General features: G+C 39.7%; 1 protein-coding gene across 1 annotated transcript in view; it reads left to right on the forward strand.

The window, feature by feature from the left end:
* Window positions 1-9,018, forward strand: part of spon1a (spondin 1a) — a 108,010-nt gene extending 98,992 nt beyond the window's left edge. The window contains exons 9-16 of the mRNA XM_041036800.1: window positions 1,832-1,972; window positions 3,355-3,430; window positions 3,563-3,745; window positions 6,226-6,396; window positions 6,482-6,649; window positions 7,031-7,195; window positions 8,467-8,727; window positions 8,855-9,018. Of these exons, the coding sequence (XP_040892734.1) occupies window positions 1,832-1,972; window positions 3,355-3,430; window positions 3,563-3,745; window positions 6,226-6,396; window positions 6,482-6,649; window positions 7,031-7,195; window positions 8,467-8,727; window positions 8,855-9,018 (1,329 nt within the window). The remainder of the gene's footprint in view (window positions 1-1,831; window positions 1,973-3,354; window positions 3,431-3,562; window positions 3,746-6,225; window positions 6,397-6,481; window positions 6,650-7,030; window positions 7,196-8,466; window positions 8,728-8,854) is intronic.
* The last annotated feature ends 5,893 nt before the right edge of the window (window positions 9,019-14,911 follow it).

Consider the following 14,911-nt stretch of genomic DNA (forward strand, 5'->3'; position numbering starts at 1 on the left):
CGCCACCTTTTATCCCCTTGCTCACCTTCCTTTTTGCTCTCATCGCCAGCTGAGTCTCCCCCTTCACACTCACATTTTGACCTTGTCATTACACCAACCTCTTCCTCCTCATCTGCCTGTCTACTTACATTCACAATCACTCCCTCTCTCACCTCTTCACATACTGCCAGTCTGCAACAATTCAAGTGTCATCACCCATCCAATTCTCCTTTAACAGTTTTGAACATTTTCCCCTCCCGCGCTCACCCTGAGGTGATGTGCTCAGTGTCTCCAGTCAGTGCTAATAGATTAATGTGTGTGTGCGCATGTTTGACCAAACTGTGTGACTACATGTGTGAAAGCTTTGGTTGATTACTCAAAACTCACAGATGAACCCGTTGAACTGTGCTCTATTGCTTGTTTGGGCTGACTTCTTCTTCCCCTCTCTTTTTCTCTCTCTCTCTCTCTCTCTCTCACACACACACACACACACACACACACACACACACACACACACACACACACACACACACACACACACACACACACGCAGCCTGTTGTACGCCTGTCTTTGCTGACAGACACTTTGTGGCTCACGTGTTAAATCAAACTGTACTGTAAGGGCAGCAAGAATATTGAGGAACTGTCAAAAATTACTCACACCTGGTCTTACTGCTATTTTTCATTTTTCCACAGCTTTTTATCTGCTGTGTAGTCTGATGCTTTAATTTTTGGAAAACGCCATAATCCTAAACAAAAGCAAAAAGATGTCACAGAAAAATAAAGAGTAAATTGACCATGCAGAATTGGATTCGTATACAGCAGAGCTTTTTGAGACGAGTCGCACATGTGTCATGGAGGAAGAGATATGACTTGAGGAGATGTGAGGTGAAAAGGACAGGTCCTTCAAAAACAACGGGAAGTTGATTATTGTAGTTTGACCTATTGATTTGGCCCACTTACCAACACAGTCAGCAGCTGGAGCAGTGGCCACAACACAGCTCATGGGGGCAGAGAAGGTACTTTGAAACTCTCAGTGCCTGACTGCTGCAGTTAGTGTCAAAATTGCACTACTCGGATTCACAACATTGTCAAATCTGAACGCACAGATATGATACACATCCCTGCGCATCTTTGCAGATATGATACACATCTTACATTTTTATCTGAGGTATCATTATCCCAGATTTGCATTGCAAATAAACCATAAATCCACTTAGGAATCATAGAAAAAAGTTGTATCATGTTGAAGCTTTGCCGGAAGGTCGATGAAAGAAACCCTCTTTCCAAAACTACATTGTGCAGCAGGGGATAGTGAAACTGTGGCTATTGTGGTGAAGGGGTGGAACTTTGGCTTTGTGTTACAAAGTTGTTAAAAGCACAGGGCTGTAACAGAGTAATGAGGTCCATCCTCTGTGCCATTACTTTTACTGTATCTTTTAATTAGTGGCCACTCATTACCCCTCTCCCTATCTGCCTCTCTCACTCTCTCACACAAACACATACAGCACCTCTTTCTCCCTGTGTGTGTGGTTTTTTTTTTTCTGGGTGGCTGCACTGGGAGGTGAAGAATGAGCTGGTCTTCTGCCTCCAGACAGCCCCTGGCGGTGGTGCTGCTATCAACCCCATGCTGGCAGACCTTTACTGTTGACTAATAAGAGTATCTCCCATACAAACTACAGCACTCCTCCTCACCCTCTCACCGACTTTGAGACTTGTCCTTTGTGTGACTTGTGCTTTGTGTAACTTTGAGTGACTTTGTTGTACTGTAATGTATTTTTCAAACAAATCCTGTACCAAAAGATCCATGGCTTTGTGGTCCATGTGCTTTTGTCTTTGTGTGTTCTTTTAGTCTCCCAACAAGCCTACTGTGCCCCAGGACAAAATCCGTCCCTTGACCAGTCTGGATCATCCACAGAGCCCATTTTATGATCCTGAGGGGGGCGCTATCACTCCTGTGGCCAGGGTGGTGGTGGAACGCATTGCCAGAAAGGTCAGTCTATTTTTGTATCGGTCAACTCTTGTTGCAAATGCAAATACTTCATAGCTTTGACTGGATAATGATGGGCAGTGACATTATGACAGTATATTTCATCAGATACGGGTAAATATTCAGGGTTTACTAACCCTTATGTATGTTCTAACAAGACTTTACATGTCATCACAAGAGTTCATCTTGTCAGTGTGCTCTGGCAAACTGTATTATGCACATTACATCATAGGGCAGTACTGACAGTTGCACGGCAAGTAAAAAGCAAAAAGCCCTGAGTTGAGATTTACTGTTTTAAATGCTTTCCCTTGCTTTATTTGTATTTTGAGGTGATCTTTCCTCTGCTTCATCTCAGCTCTGTGCCTCCTCTTTATGCATTTATTCATTTCACACTCATCTCTTATTGATTCTCTGATGCACTGATAAATAAGCCCAATTTAACTGACGTAAAATTTGATCTTTTACTGTCATTCTCCATTATTGTGAAGTATAGATGCCTTTAAATATTTCAATAGCAGAAACAGAGATGGAATGAGACCTTTTCTTTTTCTTTACCAGTGGCAGGTACAACAATGAGTTCAATCCTGTCCATCAACAGAGCCATTGGTGAAAAAATGTTTTACCTGTGGGAGTCCTGTCAACAATTATGCTGATTTCCAAATTTAATAAAAATTAATTATGAGCCTACTAATATACAATTTATATTATCAAATGCCAGTTGTTAGTCCAGTTTCAAGAACATCAAACTATTTCATAGTAGGTAATTACACAAATGACATTGTGATCACCTAAAACATTGTGATTATAACCACTAAATTTATCTCATAGCACTATGTGAGGGTAAAATTTTGACCAGTCATCACCAATATCAAAGTTTACATATATCAAGAACATTAAACTCATACCTCAAATTTCATGTGATGCAACAAGTAAATTAAAACACTTTTACAGGTATTAAAATTCACTCTATAAAATACAGATTTCTAATTATAGTTTGATAGGAGGTGAAAAACATTTCTCTGGGAACTCTGGCTGCAGAGCAGAAAGGGATAAAATGTTAGCAGTCCTTTAGTGGCATCTAGAGGCAGATGTAGGGAATTTGGTGGATTTTTTTTTTCTTTTTTGGGGGGTTTACAACACCTTTCTAATCTTTTTCTTTATCCAAACAACACTCACATAAACACACACACACACACACACACACACACACACACACACACACACACACACACACACACACACACACATAGTTTACACTTTCAGAATACATGGACATACATTCTTATGTATTTCACATTGTTACACAGTTAAGGGAATTTGTAAGTCTGTGCTGACCTTCCATTTACCTGTATGCTTCACATCACTGTGTATCTGTGTGTCCACAGGGCGAACAGTGCAACATTGTGCCAGACAATGTGGATGACATTGTAGCAGATATTGCCCAGGAGGAGAAAGAGGAAGGTCTGGATCTGGTTTCCATCTCTCTCTCTCTCTCTCTCTCTCTCGCTCTCTCTCTCTCTCTCTCTCACTCACACAACATTAAAAGCAGTGGGAGACTATTAAAGTATCTTTATTCCATTTACCATTTTGCAGATGATACCCCTGAGACATGTATCTACTCCAACTGGTCTCCATGGTCCGCCTGCAGCTCAGCCACTTGTGAAAAGGGCAAGCGGATGAGGCAGAGGATGCTGAAGGCCCAGTTGGATCTTAGTGTTCCCTGCCCACACACCCAGGACTTTGAGCCTTGCATGGGGCCTGGATGCAGTGATGAGGGTGAGTGTCTCTCTAAAGACTGAACGTTACTATGTTTGCCAGGAAAACAAAAACCTACATAGACCACAACATAAAAGACATATGAATTAATTAGTTTTCTAAAGGTTCAACATCCATTGAAGCGTGTGTATAAGAAATTTTTAATCTCCTTGATCTTTTTTTTATTGAAGTTTTAGGTTTATTGCATCCATCAGTGTGACAACCTAAAAAGAGAAGGCATGCTTTAAAACCTGCCTTTTTAAAACCAGTCTTTGTAATATCCAAGGTACCATTCTGCTGCAGCTATTAAATTAGAGCAGAATGGCATCGAAGGAAAGCACTTTGTTTGTACGGCTGCCTTTTAAATTTTATGGCAAGTCAAGTTAAATTGCATGAGGCCTTTAAATATATTTTGTAAGATGTTAAGAGTAAATCGCTCAGGACATTATGCCTGCTGTTTGTTCAAGGTTTACTTCCTTTTTATGCCCAGCTATGGAGGTTTTATAGTATCATCATTTAACATAGGTGATTTAATGATGTAATGAGGAATCCAAACTTGGTTGCACATTAAGGTAGAATTTTCCTGCCTGTGAAAGAACTCCTTTATGGCCTGTTTATTGGCAGACAGATTGTGCTCTAGGAGATTAATTATATGTGTCATGTTTTTCACCTTGACTGCTGAGTATGCACTCAACCCTCACACAACCCCTGATATGATTAACTTTAGTTATATAGCACCTTTTAAAACTAAGTGCTTTAGTAGGGAAAATGATTAAAACATTTCACCCGGCACTAGAGTTCAAGTCAGGCAAATACAAGTACAGAAAATGAAACAGAATAAAATACACAATGGAATGAGCTAAAAAATATAAACAAAAGGTTTGAATCAGCCAAAAAATGACACTTGCCATAGGTTCAGCCTCACAGATTCAGATTCAGAGAACTTTATTTGTCCCCAGGGGGCAATTTAAGGGACATTGCCAGTGAATTTGTCTCTTCGTGTCTCTTTGTCTGTTTGTGAAACCCTTCTGCTCATTTTTTCCAATTACATGTTCTGAGAAAGAATCTCCTGCTTCCTCCTGTAACACAAGCACACTGATGTCCTTCTTCAGTGTAGCCTGGCAGACTTCCCTCACACGTCAACAGCACAGAAATAACGTTGTGGCAAAACTATGGATGTTTGTTTCTGAAACGGGCTGTAATTACTCTGTGGTTTATGTTATTTGATCTGTCAACACCCTCGAATTAAAGATTAAAGTTTGCTTTGTAACTTAACTGTCACAGTTTTTAATAGTTTCATTTCAAATCCAGTGAGCTGGAGTACAGAGCCAACACAATAAATAATGTCACTGCCATATTATTTCCCAGTGACAGCTTTAACTCACTGCTCAAGCTAAAATTTTAGCTTGAATAACAGGCATAAATGAGAGTAGATAATCCCCTACATCTGAGTTTTTTCTCTTTTTTTCTGTTCCCTGTATGTTCTCTACATTTATGTTGACAAGAAGGAAAATCTGTTGATTTACTGTATGTGGTGCAGAACCTGGACATTTTAATGAGCCTACTTTAGCTGCATTGCTGCCTTCTTGTAGTTGTGAGTGTGTGTTGTTTCAATTATGATCAAACATATGATGACAAGAAGAGTGTAAAAAGAGAAATTGAGGAGACATAGTATACAATTGCATGTTAGTTAGATTTTCTGTCCTTAGATATAGAGGTCACTGCCGTTCTCTGTTTTGTCCCTCACTTTTTGGTGCAGTGAGCAGTAGAGAAAAAGATCCGCTCGCTCTACCAGGGATTTATCTGGGAGCAATGTAGACAGTGGGCAAGTCCATGAATAGCTTTAAAGCATTTTATAATCTTCTCTGTATTTCATGTAGTAGATTTTTTGTATGTTAGAAAATGCAGTGGGCTGTTTTCATTACATCTCTGGTTTATGTCTCTGATTGTCCGTTGCTACGGGAATACACAACAGTGCACACACTACGAATGTAACACAGGATTCTCATAGGCATTGGCCATGTATTAGACTCAGATGAGCCCTCAACTGAAATGAAACTGAACTGAAAACAGTACAGAGCAACTTCACCACGTTTGACCCAGTAAGAGACCAAATAGAATATATGTTTGCTGAATATGAATTACCTAAATAGCAATACTCAGATCCACTCAACAAACCCAAAAATGACAAAAACTTTGGTTTTCTGTTGCATTCTGGTGCTACTGAGAGAGAGGGGAACAACTTAATGATGCTACAAGCTGTTATACATTTCACGTTAATGTCTAAACCAGGAAGTAAACATAATAAAAATGTGGGTAAAGAAACATTATAGAAACATGACATTTGTATGTGCTCATAGCAAGAAGGCATTCGCAATTAACACCTACTAATGTTCACAGTTTTGAGTTTCCTGTCTTTAAATCACTTTTATTAGTTACCAGAAACACTGATCTTTCTTGAAGCTTGCTGACATTTTCCCCTTTGGCCTTTAACTCTTTAGATGCTTCCACCTGCATGATGTCAGAGTGGATCACCTGGTCTCCATGCAGCCTGTCCTGCGGAATGGGAACACGTTCCCGGGAGCGTTACGTTAAGCAGTTCCCTGATGATGGCTCAGTCTGCACCCTTCCCACAGAGGAGACCGAAAACTGCGTGGTCAATGAGGAATGCTGTAGGTTTCCATTGACACAGTTCGTACTATAGATGTAATGTAAACAGCACTGTAGGTTTACCCTTGCTTTCCCTAATGGCCTTAGCTCCCAGCAGTTGCCTGGTCACTGAGTGGGGTGAATGGGATGTCTGCAGTGCCACTTGTGGTCTTGGCATGAAGAGGAGAGAGCGCATGGTGAAGATGCCTCCTGCAGATGGCTCCATTTGTGAGGCAGAGGTGTTAGAAGTGGAGAAGTGCATGATGCCAGAATGTCGTGAGTAGCAGCATTTTCAGGACCACAACTATCCTGACACCTCCTACAGTTCAAATCTGGTGAAAACTGTCCCATTAAGCAACTGGGCAAAAGCTGGCGGTAGCCTTACTGTAGCTCCTTGAAAGTTGCTCTGATGAGACAATCTTACAAATGGTTTACTGGTAGCAGTTGTCAGCATTTGAGAATTGTAACTAATGGAGAATGACATATTTTTCAGATTTTACTTTCTAACATTAAATTTAAAGCAAAATCAAAATGCAAAACCTGATCTGATCCATTTCATTCTAGTCTAGAAGTGTTAAGCGCATATGACAACATACCATCATATTATCTGTAACTCACTGAATATTTGTGTTACTGAGAGATTCCTGTTGTACATAGACACAATTCCATGCATGCTGACTCCATGGTCGGACTGGAGCGACTGCAGTGTGACGTGTGGGAAGGGTCTGAGGACACGGCAGCGCATGCTCAAGTCCCCTGTGGAGCTGGGAGAGTGTACGGAAGAGTTAGAGCAGGTGGAGAAGTGCATGCTACCAGAGTGCCGTAAGTATCTATCTACAAATCCGCATACGATTCATGTATTCACATACTATGTATAATTTATGGAAAGTGATGATCATGTGCTGACTTTGTTATGCAACTAGGTGTCTTGATGCAGATATACACACAGGGCAGGGAAAGGAAGTCAGCAGCCTCTGTCTTATGTACTTACTGACATTAATTTAAAGTTTGCTGGTGGATAAGAGAGAGTTCATGTGCTCTATTTACATTGTAGCCTGAATTAAAATGCTTGTCAGCAGCTGACTTGACAGATATGAGAAGCGTTAACTGACATTAGGAAGAGATTTTAAAAAATCATTAAAATAATGAAAAATTGCAGTTATTTAGAGCTAAAAGACCTGAATTAAAATGTATTTGAGCTGCTGATAAGTTCAACTGTAAAATGACTTTCAGAACATATTTTTGTCACAGTTCCTTAAAAAAAACTAATTCATGGATCTGCATGTTTTTATTTAAAAAAAAGTGGATTGGTTGATATATTTATATTGGGTTTTAAAACTTAAAAAAAATAGTATTGGCTTGGATAGACTTTTTATTCATTGTCTCTGTTTTTCTTCATTAAATTATGTATGGTAATATATTATGCATTCATTAGATAATGGATTTTCCATGTTGAGCTGTGTGGTTTTCAAAAAACAATGCATGAAGCAGAGGCATCTTTTTAAGCAATATATTTTTCTGTAAAAAGAAACGTGTTGGCATCTTTATCTCACTATCTTGAGATAAATGATGCTTGACTACTCCCAGAGGCAGAAGAAGCTGTTGCCAAACCAGACAAAACCATGAACCTGCCACGAGAAGCACAATTTCTCATGTTTTGTGTTCTCCAAAAGGCCTTAAAGTTGTTGATATATACTATATCTGTTTTTTTTTTCATGTCAGTTCTTATAAGGTTACAGCAGTGGTGAGGATTCTACACCAGTTGTATGTGGTTATGTGAAAACAAATCACACCCTCTGGCAAATCAGAAGAGTATTCTCTGTGGTGCCACTGTATAATTTAAGATAAAACCCACTATATTCCCTTGACATGGATTCATATATAATGCATGACGCACAATAAACAGGACATTGCATCAAAAAGTTACAAAGTGTGATTCATCAAGGCTCTGTCATCTGCATGATTTATAATAACCTTACTTTGTCTTCACTGTCTATCCTTCTGTCTCATCAGTTACAACTCTTACATCAGCTGTTTACTATGCCACAACTTCTTCTGAACCCGTCTCTTTCTGTTCAATTCTGCCTCCTCAGCCATAGACTGCTTGATGTCAGAGTGGACAGAGTGGTCAGAGTGCAATAAGTCCTGTGGGAAGGGTCATACAATCCGGACACGCATGGTGAAGCTGGAGCCCCAGTTTGGTGGAGACCCCTGTCCCGAAACCATCCAGAGGAAGAAGTGTAAGATCAGGAAGTGCAACCGAGGACAAGCCAACAGCGATGAGAAGAAACGACGCAAGGAACAACGCGAAAAGAGGAAACAGGGCAGAGCTGAGGTTGCTTCAGAGCATCCAGGTTGGTATCTGCCCTTATTCCATTCAGACCTAAACCATCAGACAGGTAATAAAAAAAAATCTAAGTAACACATTATTCTGACAGTCATTTGTTCCATTCTTCCTTTTTTCCTGATTTTTATCTTCAGGGTGTAAAATGAGACCGTGGTCGAGTTGGACAGAATGTACCAAGCTGTGTGGTGGAGGAATTCAAGAACGGCTCATGACAGTGAAGCAAAGGTTTAAGACTGCCCAGCTGTCCAGCTGCAAGGACAGGAAGGAGATCAGGGCTTGTAATGTGCACCCCTGCTAGGAAAGAGTAGGGGAACAGGGTTGATGTGGACAGGAGCGGGCGGGGGGGCTGGGAACAGGACAGGGCATGGCACACTGTTGCACAATGATCCAATGCACTCTGTTTAGGGCTGAAATGGCACATACTTGAATCTGTGTGGGTTAAATCCAGAGCTCAGGCTGGTTGTCGTCAAGAGAAGACAAACTTAAAGATCTCACTGAAAAACTCTGGATTTAAACTAGGCTGATTCTTCTGTGCTTTCAAACTAGCTCTGACACACATACGACTCTTTTGCAAGATTACTGTAAACTTGTTGTGGTATAATATATCTTGAAAAATATAATTATTAAATAAAAATGGATTTAATAATAAGATAAAGAACTGTTATATCTTGTGGTTTCCTTAAGTAGTACAGTGTATTCCAGACTTTAAAGCACAGGTGCCCAGCCATTCCAGTGTTTTATATGCCTTCAATTGTTCATTTGTTTCTAGGACACAAAATGCCCAGTTGACTTTTTACCCAGCTATATTGTTATACATGTAGATTCACCATGATTGAGATCTGTATGATTTGGAGCATTATTAGAAGATTTTGTTATTTTTTGCTGTGGAATTTTTTGATAAGAATGTGTCCCAAGATTCTTACCAAAGTCTTGTGTAGATGTTTTTTCGATGTCTTCCTTTCCTTTTCTTTATCTCTGTTCCTCTAACATATTAATATTTTGGAATAATATCACCTTTACAATAAAAGTAAATGTGACAACTTGTCACCTGGATCTGTCTTTTTATTCGTGGGCATTAATATGTGATGTGGGTAGTTGATGATTTACACATTTGTTGCCACTAGATGGCGGTAACAAGCTTAAAACCTCTGCCTTTTATTAGGAGACTGGTCATTCCTGAGGCTGCTTGTTCCAGTGTCATGCTGTACCAGCTGACTTATGCATTTGCTCCATTATATCTCTCCTTTGATATATAACAGCCACAAGGGGGCAGTGTGAAGAACTGAAGATAAATTTAAAATAACCGATTCATTTATGTATTCTTGTGTGGTGATTTTGTATGCAAATAATACTTGAGAACTGCCTGAAACTGGTTAGGATCATTTGCAGCACCTTACCATTCATACAGGAGTACAATTTCCAGTCAATGGCAAAGGAAGAAAGAAATAATTTCACAGTAATGGCCTTCTAGACAGAAATTGAGGAGAATACAAAAATCTTGTTACTCTACAGGAGGCTCCACTCTCACACAGATATTGGAGAGTTTTTTTTTTTTTTTTTTCCCCTTTGTACATTGGGTACTGGCTAAAATCATGAAAGAATCTGCCCTCCACTCCTCTTCTCTGGTGTAGTGGATGGGGGGAGGGGGTAGTGTCAAGCTTTCCTCACTGTGGAGCTCAGGGGACAGGGGTGAAAAATTCAATACACACATTACAATGCCATTCCTGTTTCCATGCCAACACAACCACACATGGGGGAAGCCTACACACTTCACAGGCGATAGAAACATGGAGGGGGGATTATTATAGGCTTGATTGAGCTGTTAAAACAGAAAGAACTGTGGAGGCTGAGAAGAAGTGCATGGGTTAAAAAAAAGAAAAAGAAATGGCTGAAGGATGTGTGTTTGTTTATCTCTGTGTGTAATCTGATTGGAAACCCCTCTAGACCTGATCCAGTCTAGTGCAGTGGAGGCTGGTGGTTATGTAGCCCAGCTGCAGTACCAAGATCAGACTCAGACTGGAAATCAACTCAAAGATGCAGTTATGCAAGTAGACCTTCCATGTCTCTGTGATATTATAATGAGCTTCCTCTGTCTGTGGACACATTGATGAATATTTATATTCTGGGGGCAGGCCACACTGCTGACATAAAAACTGAACTCTCCAACCTATTCCTCATTTAGCCTGTTTCTCACCGAGCTTCCAAGGTTTCAGTTACTGTGAGGAAGAAAATCAGGTCCATGATGTGGGGGATAGAGCGACTGAGACATCTCTGCCACAAGGAATAGGCAGTATCTTTTCGGGTCACTCAGTTGATCCATCACCCTTTTATAGACTGCTTTTAGTTTTGTTGCCTCAAAATCTTTGTAAGGCAAGTTTCAAGTACTGTACCTCAACATGCTTTCCTTATTTCAGAAATGCCTCAGGCACAACAACAGACACAGGCACAACACTGTGTGGTGGAAGCAGTGTACAGTGAGTTTATGTATGAAAGGTTTTACAGTAGGGCTATCTATAAAACTCTTCAAACATCCACAACCAGTTTCTTATATATTGTGTATAACCTCAGATTTTGCATCTTGATCAAATTGGACAGTGTTCCACATCTGTAGCAGAAGTTATCATTTTTTTAAACTATCAACATCTGTGTACACATCTAATGCTGAGGCGACGTACAGGGACTTTGGACAAAAAATACAGCTAGTCTTTAGATGTCTATATGAATGTCTTAGGGGAACACAGACTCAGAATCACGCTGGCAGCTCTGTGAGGCTGTACTTAGTACAGGCTTAGTAATTGTTTGAGCTAAATGCTAACTTTAGCATGCAAACATGCCCACAGTGACTGTGGTGACATGCTACTGTGTAGCAGTAATGTCTGCCATGAACACTATCTCAGTTTAGCACTTTGTAGGCGGCCAGAGTCCAACTCTGTGACATGTCCTCTGTAGGTGTGTGTGTGTGTGTGCATGTTTTCAAATACACTACACTTAGTTGCCAGTTGATACACTAAAACGAGGTACTACAGCCACTAGCACTAACTTTAAACTCGAAGGTTTTCATTTTCAGTAATTGTCCAAACTTTTTCAAAAATTAGTTTGTTTATCTTCATTAATTTTGTGGGTTGTAGATTGTTAGCTATATTGTGTTATATTGTGTCACCCTGAAAGGTGTTTCTAATATTTTATCTTCACCATAATGACAACAATAACTGACCTTCCTCCATCGTTTACATTTCCCTGCCTTCTAATCCACCAATCACTGTCCTTATGTCATCTGTCATTTTACACGCATCCTGTAGGACATCCAGAAGGAGGGACGATGTCTCTCTGAATTTTCTCTCACAAAGTTTCTACCATTTTTCCTCATGTCCTAAGAGATTTTTGAGGCAAAGTCTTAAGAAAACTCCTTGCATATTATCAGTGGAACATACTGTGGTTTTAGACTGGCGACCGGTCCAGTGTGTACTTCATCTCTGGGCCACTGACAGCAGGAATTGGCTCCTGTCCCCCAGCAACCCTGAAAAGGATAAGCAGTATAGCTAATGGATGGATGGACTGGTGGTTTTGCCTGTTTTAATCATTTGCAGTAACTACAAATTTGCATACCTAAGACAATCTTTTTTGAAAACATCAGCCACCCTAGGGTTTTATTTTCATTTCCTACCTTGCAGGTAGCCATCCTTTGTTTTCATTTCAGTATGCGAAAAAATTCACTGTCTTTGTTCTGTGTCACAGTTATATTACGTCTGTTTGCAGTGATCAGAAACTGAGGAGGTATTTCATAGTAACCACTTAAATCAACTCTGCTTTTTGGAGTTCCAAGAACAAGTGTGGTTTTCTGGTCCTGGGTTAAGATTTACTGACAGTTTTTAAGCACAATACAAGGAGTTTAGAGGAAAAAATGTGACTAAAGCAGATCCTAGTGAGCAAAGAATGAGAAGGAAAGCACATTAGCTATGATTCTGTGGTGGTTTCATCAAAATCAAAGTGGAAATGCTCAAATACAAAAGCTTTAGAGTTATTATTACTTGATGTTTTACAATTTTCATTTTGTTCTTCAGCTTACTAAATCTCCTACAAGCTTATTTTCAGTTAATTCACCTGCGAACTGTAACTGAATCTGATGAAACAAAACATGTTGTCCACTAATCAGCATGATTACACAACCTAATATCATCATGAAGTAATTCAAGAATTTAAGCTTTACATAATTGCCCCGTTTCCCACATTGGTAATTTACATGATAATATACTGAAGCTCAATATATCAGCAATATTTTATCATTTAATTACACCTTTTTTTCTGAATCATTGTCCATATAAACAAAGCCTAGTCTTCAAACTGTTGCATGGCTGCAGGCATGTCCCACACTAGTTTGACATCTGTCTAATGATGTGACAAGCTCTAATTTTTGTTGAGCAGCTTAAACAATCATCTGTCTCTCTTTAAATTAATCTGAATGACAGGGAGAAATCTCAACAGAGTAGGGTTTGGTTATATAAAATGGATTATTATTGTTTTCTTTCATATTGACAGCCAATATTTTTGTTTAGCTTGATAAAGGCAGTGAGGCATGAGAGGGAAAGGCTGTGCAAAAGTATGGGGGATAGGGGGGGTGATTGAGTTGGCAAATATTGTTTGCTTTAATTTGATTCAGTGTGTTCTGAATGGGACAGGGTCAGTCTATTCGTTGACAAAATATACAATAGAAAGGGGGGCATAAACGTAAATTTTGCAGCCCTCCGGTTTTTTTTTAATGAGAAAGAAAATACAGGTATAGTATAGCTCCCATTTTTATTGGCCTCGGCGGCAGTTCTGCAGCCTGGACAGAGAGACAGAGGAAATATAGGATTTCATAAACTAATAAACCTCAGAGGGAAAAATCAATATGGTGGCTAGCCCTGCAAAGGCTCTTTTCCACAAATTTATAGGCCACTGCAACAATCAATGTCCTCAGTTTATAACCTGCTCAGACTTGGAACAGGAGGAATCTGTGAAATGTCAGTTAGCATTAGTGCATATTCAGAATATTTACTTAAATAAACAATTATAGTCTGTAAGGCAGAACCGTGGCCTTTCTGTGTGAAGTTTGCAGCCCCAGGCTGCAGATATAGCCTCCCTCAGGGTATGGCTCATTATCTGGCTCCATGGTTATGCATGTTTAATTTCAAAACTGAAATGGCTGTTCTGCATTGTCCTGGTCATTTTTTTCTCTCTTTCATTTATTGTCACCCCTTTCTAGTGCTGGCAAAGAGTAGGAAAACCCTTTTACAGTGATAGCACAAGATGATTTTCCTGTCATGTTATCTTCCCGTTGCTGGGGAAACGCATTTTGCAGGGATTCGCACAGCGGTAATCTGAAATTGACTGGCATTCCACTGCAAGGCTATAGAGACTCACTATGAGGCTTCAGTAGAGCCTGATTGTCATTGTAAATTAAAGCTGCAGTTGGTGACAACACAAATGAAAAATAGAGCTCTGGATAATATAGGATTGTTGTCAGACATGCTCAGTAGTTTAGGCATTTTAATCCCAAATTACCTCTCTGCTGCTACTTCCTTGAATTTACTCTAACACTTGTCTCGTGTTTCAACAAGATAAAGGCCTGGGATAAACTCTATTTTAGGATAGCCCTAAAGTCCAGTGGGATACACTGGTAATGTAGGTAGGTGGATAGATATTCACTTCTTTGAATGCCAGAATCTTTATTAGCTTGAGGGTGCAGTGTGGTGGATTGGCAGATTTCTTGTGGGAATCTCATACTAGTGATGTCCAAATACTGTCCATTATACCTAACCATGCATGCATGCACACATGGTGGTGGCAAATACTTTATACTGAAACCCTGCAGAACTTATTAGCTTTAGTTAACTGCAAAATTGAATGAAAATTAGCATATGCCCTCTTTATCATCATGTTCTTCTATTTCTGTTTCAAACACATGAATCAAGAAAAAAAATGCATAATTAGAATATTTGTAAAGGTGTGTTGCCCTTAGTGCTCCCCTTCACCACAAGATCTCAATGGCGAACTGAAAGCTTTGCAGTGTTAAAATTCTGCTTTAGGGTCTCATTGTTACCATGACAACACAGCCATCCCAATAGTTAGAACTCTTGAATTACCATATGATCTTTAAAGGAATATCTCACACATTTCTCAAAAAAAAAATCTCCTGCCTTTAAGACTGGATT

This window comes from Toxotes jaculatrix, chromosome 1 (genome assembly GCF_017976425.1).
Source record: "Toxotes jaculatrix isolate fToxJac2 chromosome 1, fToxJac2.pri, whole genome shotgun sequence".
Lineage (NCBI taxonomy): Eukaryota > Metazoa > Chordata > Actinopteri > Toxotidae > Toxotes > Toxotes jaculatrix.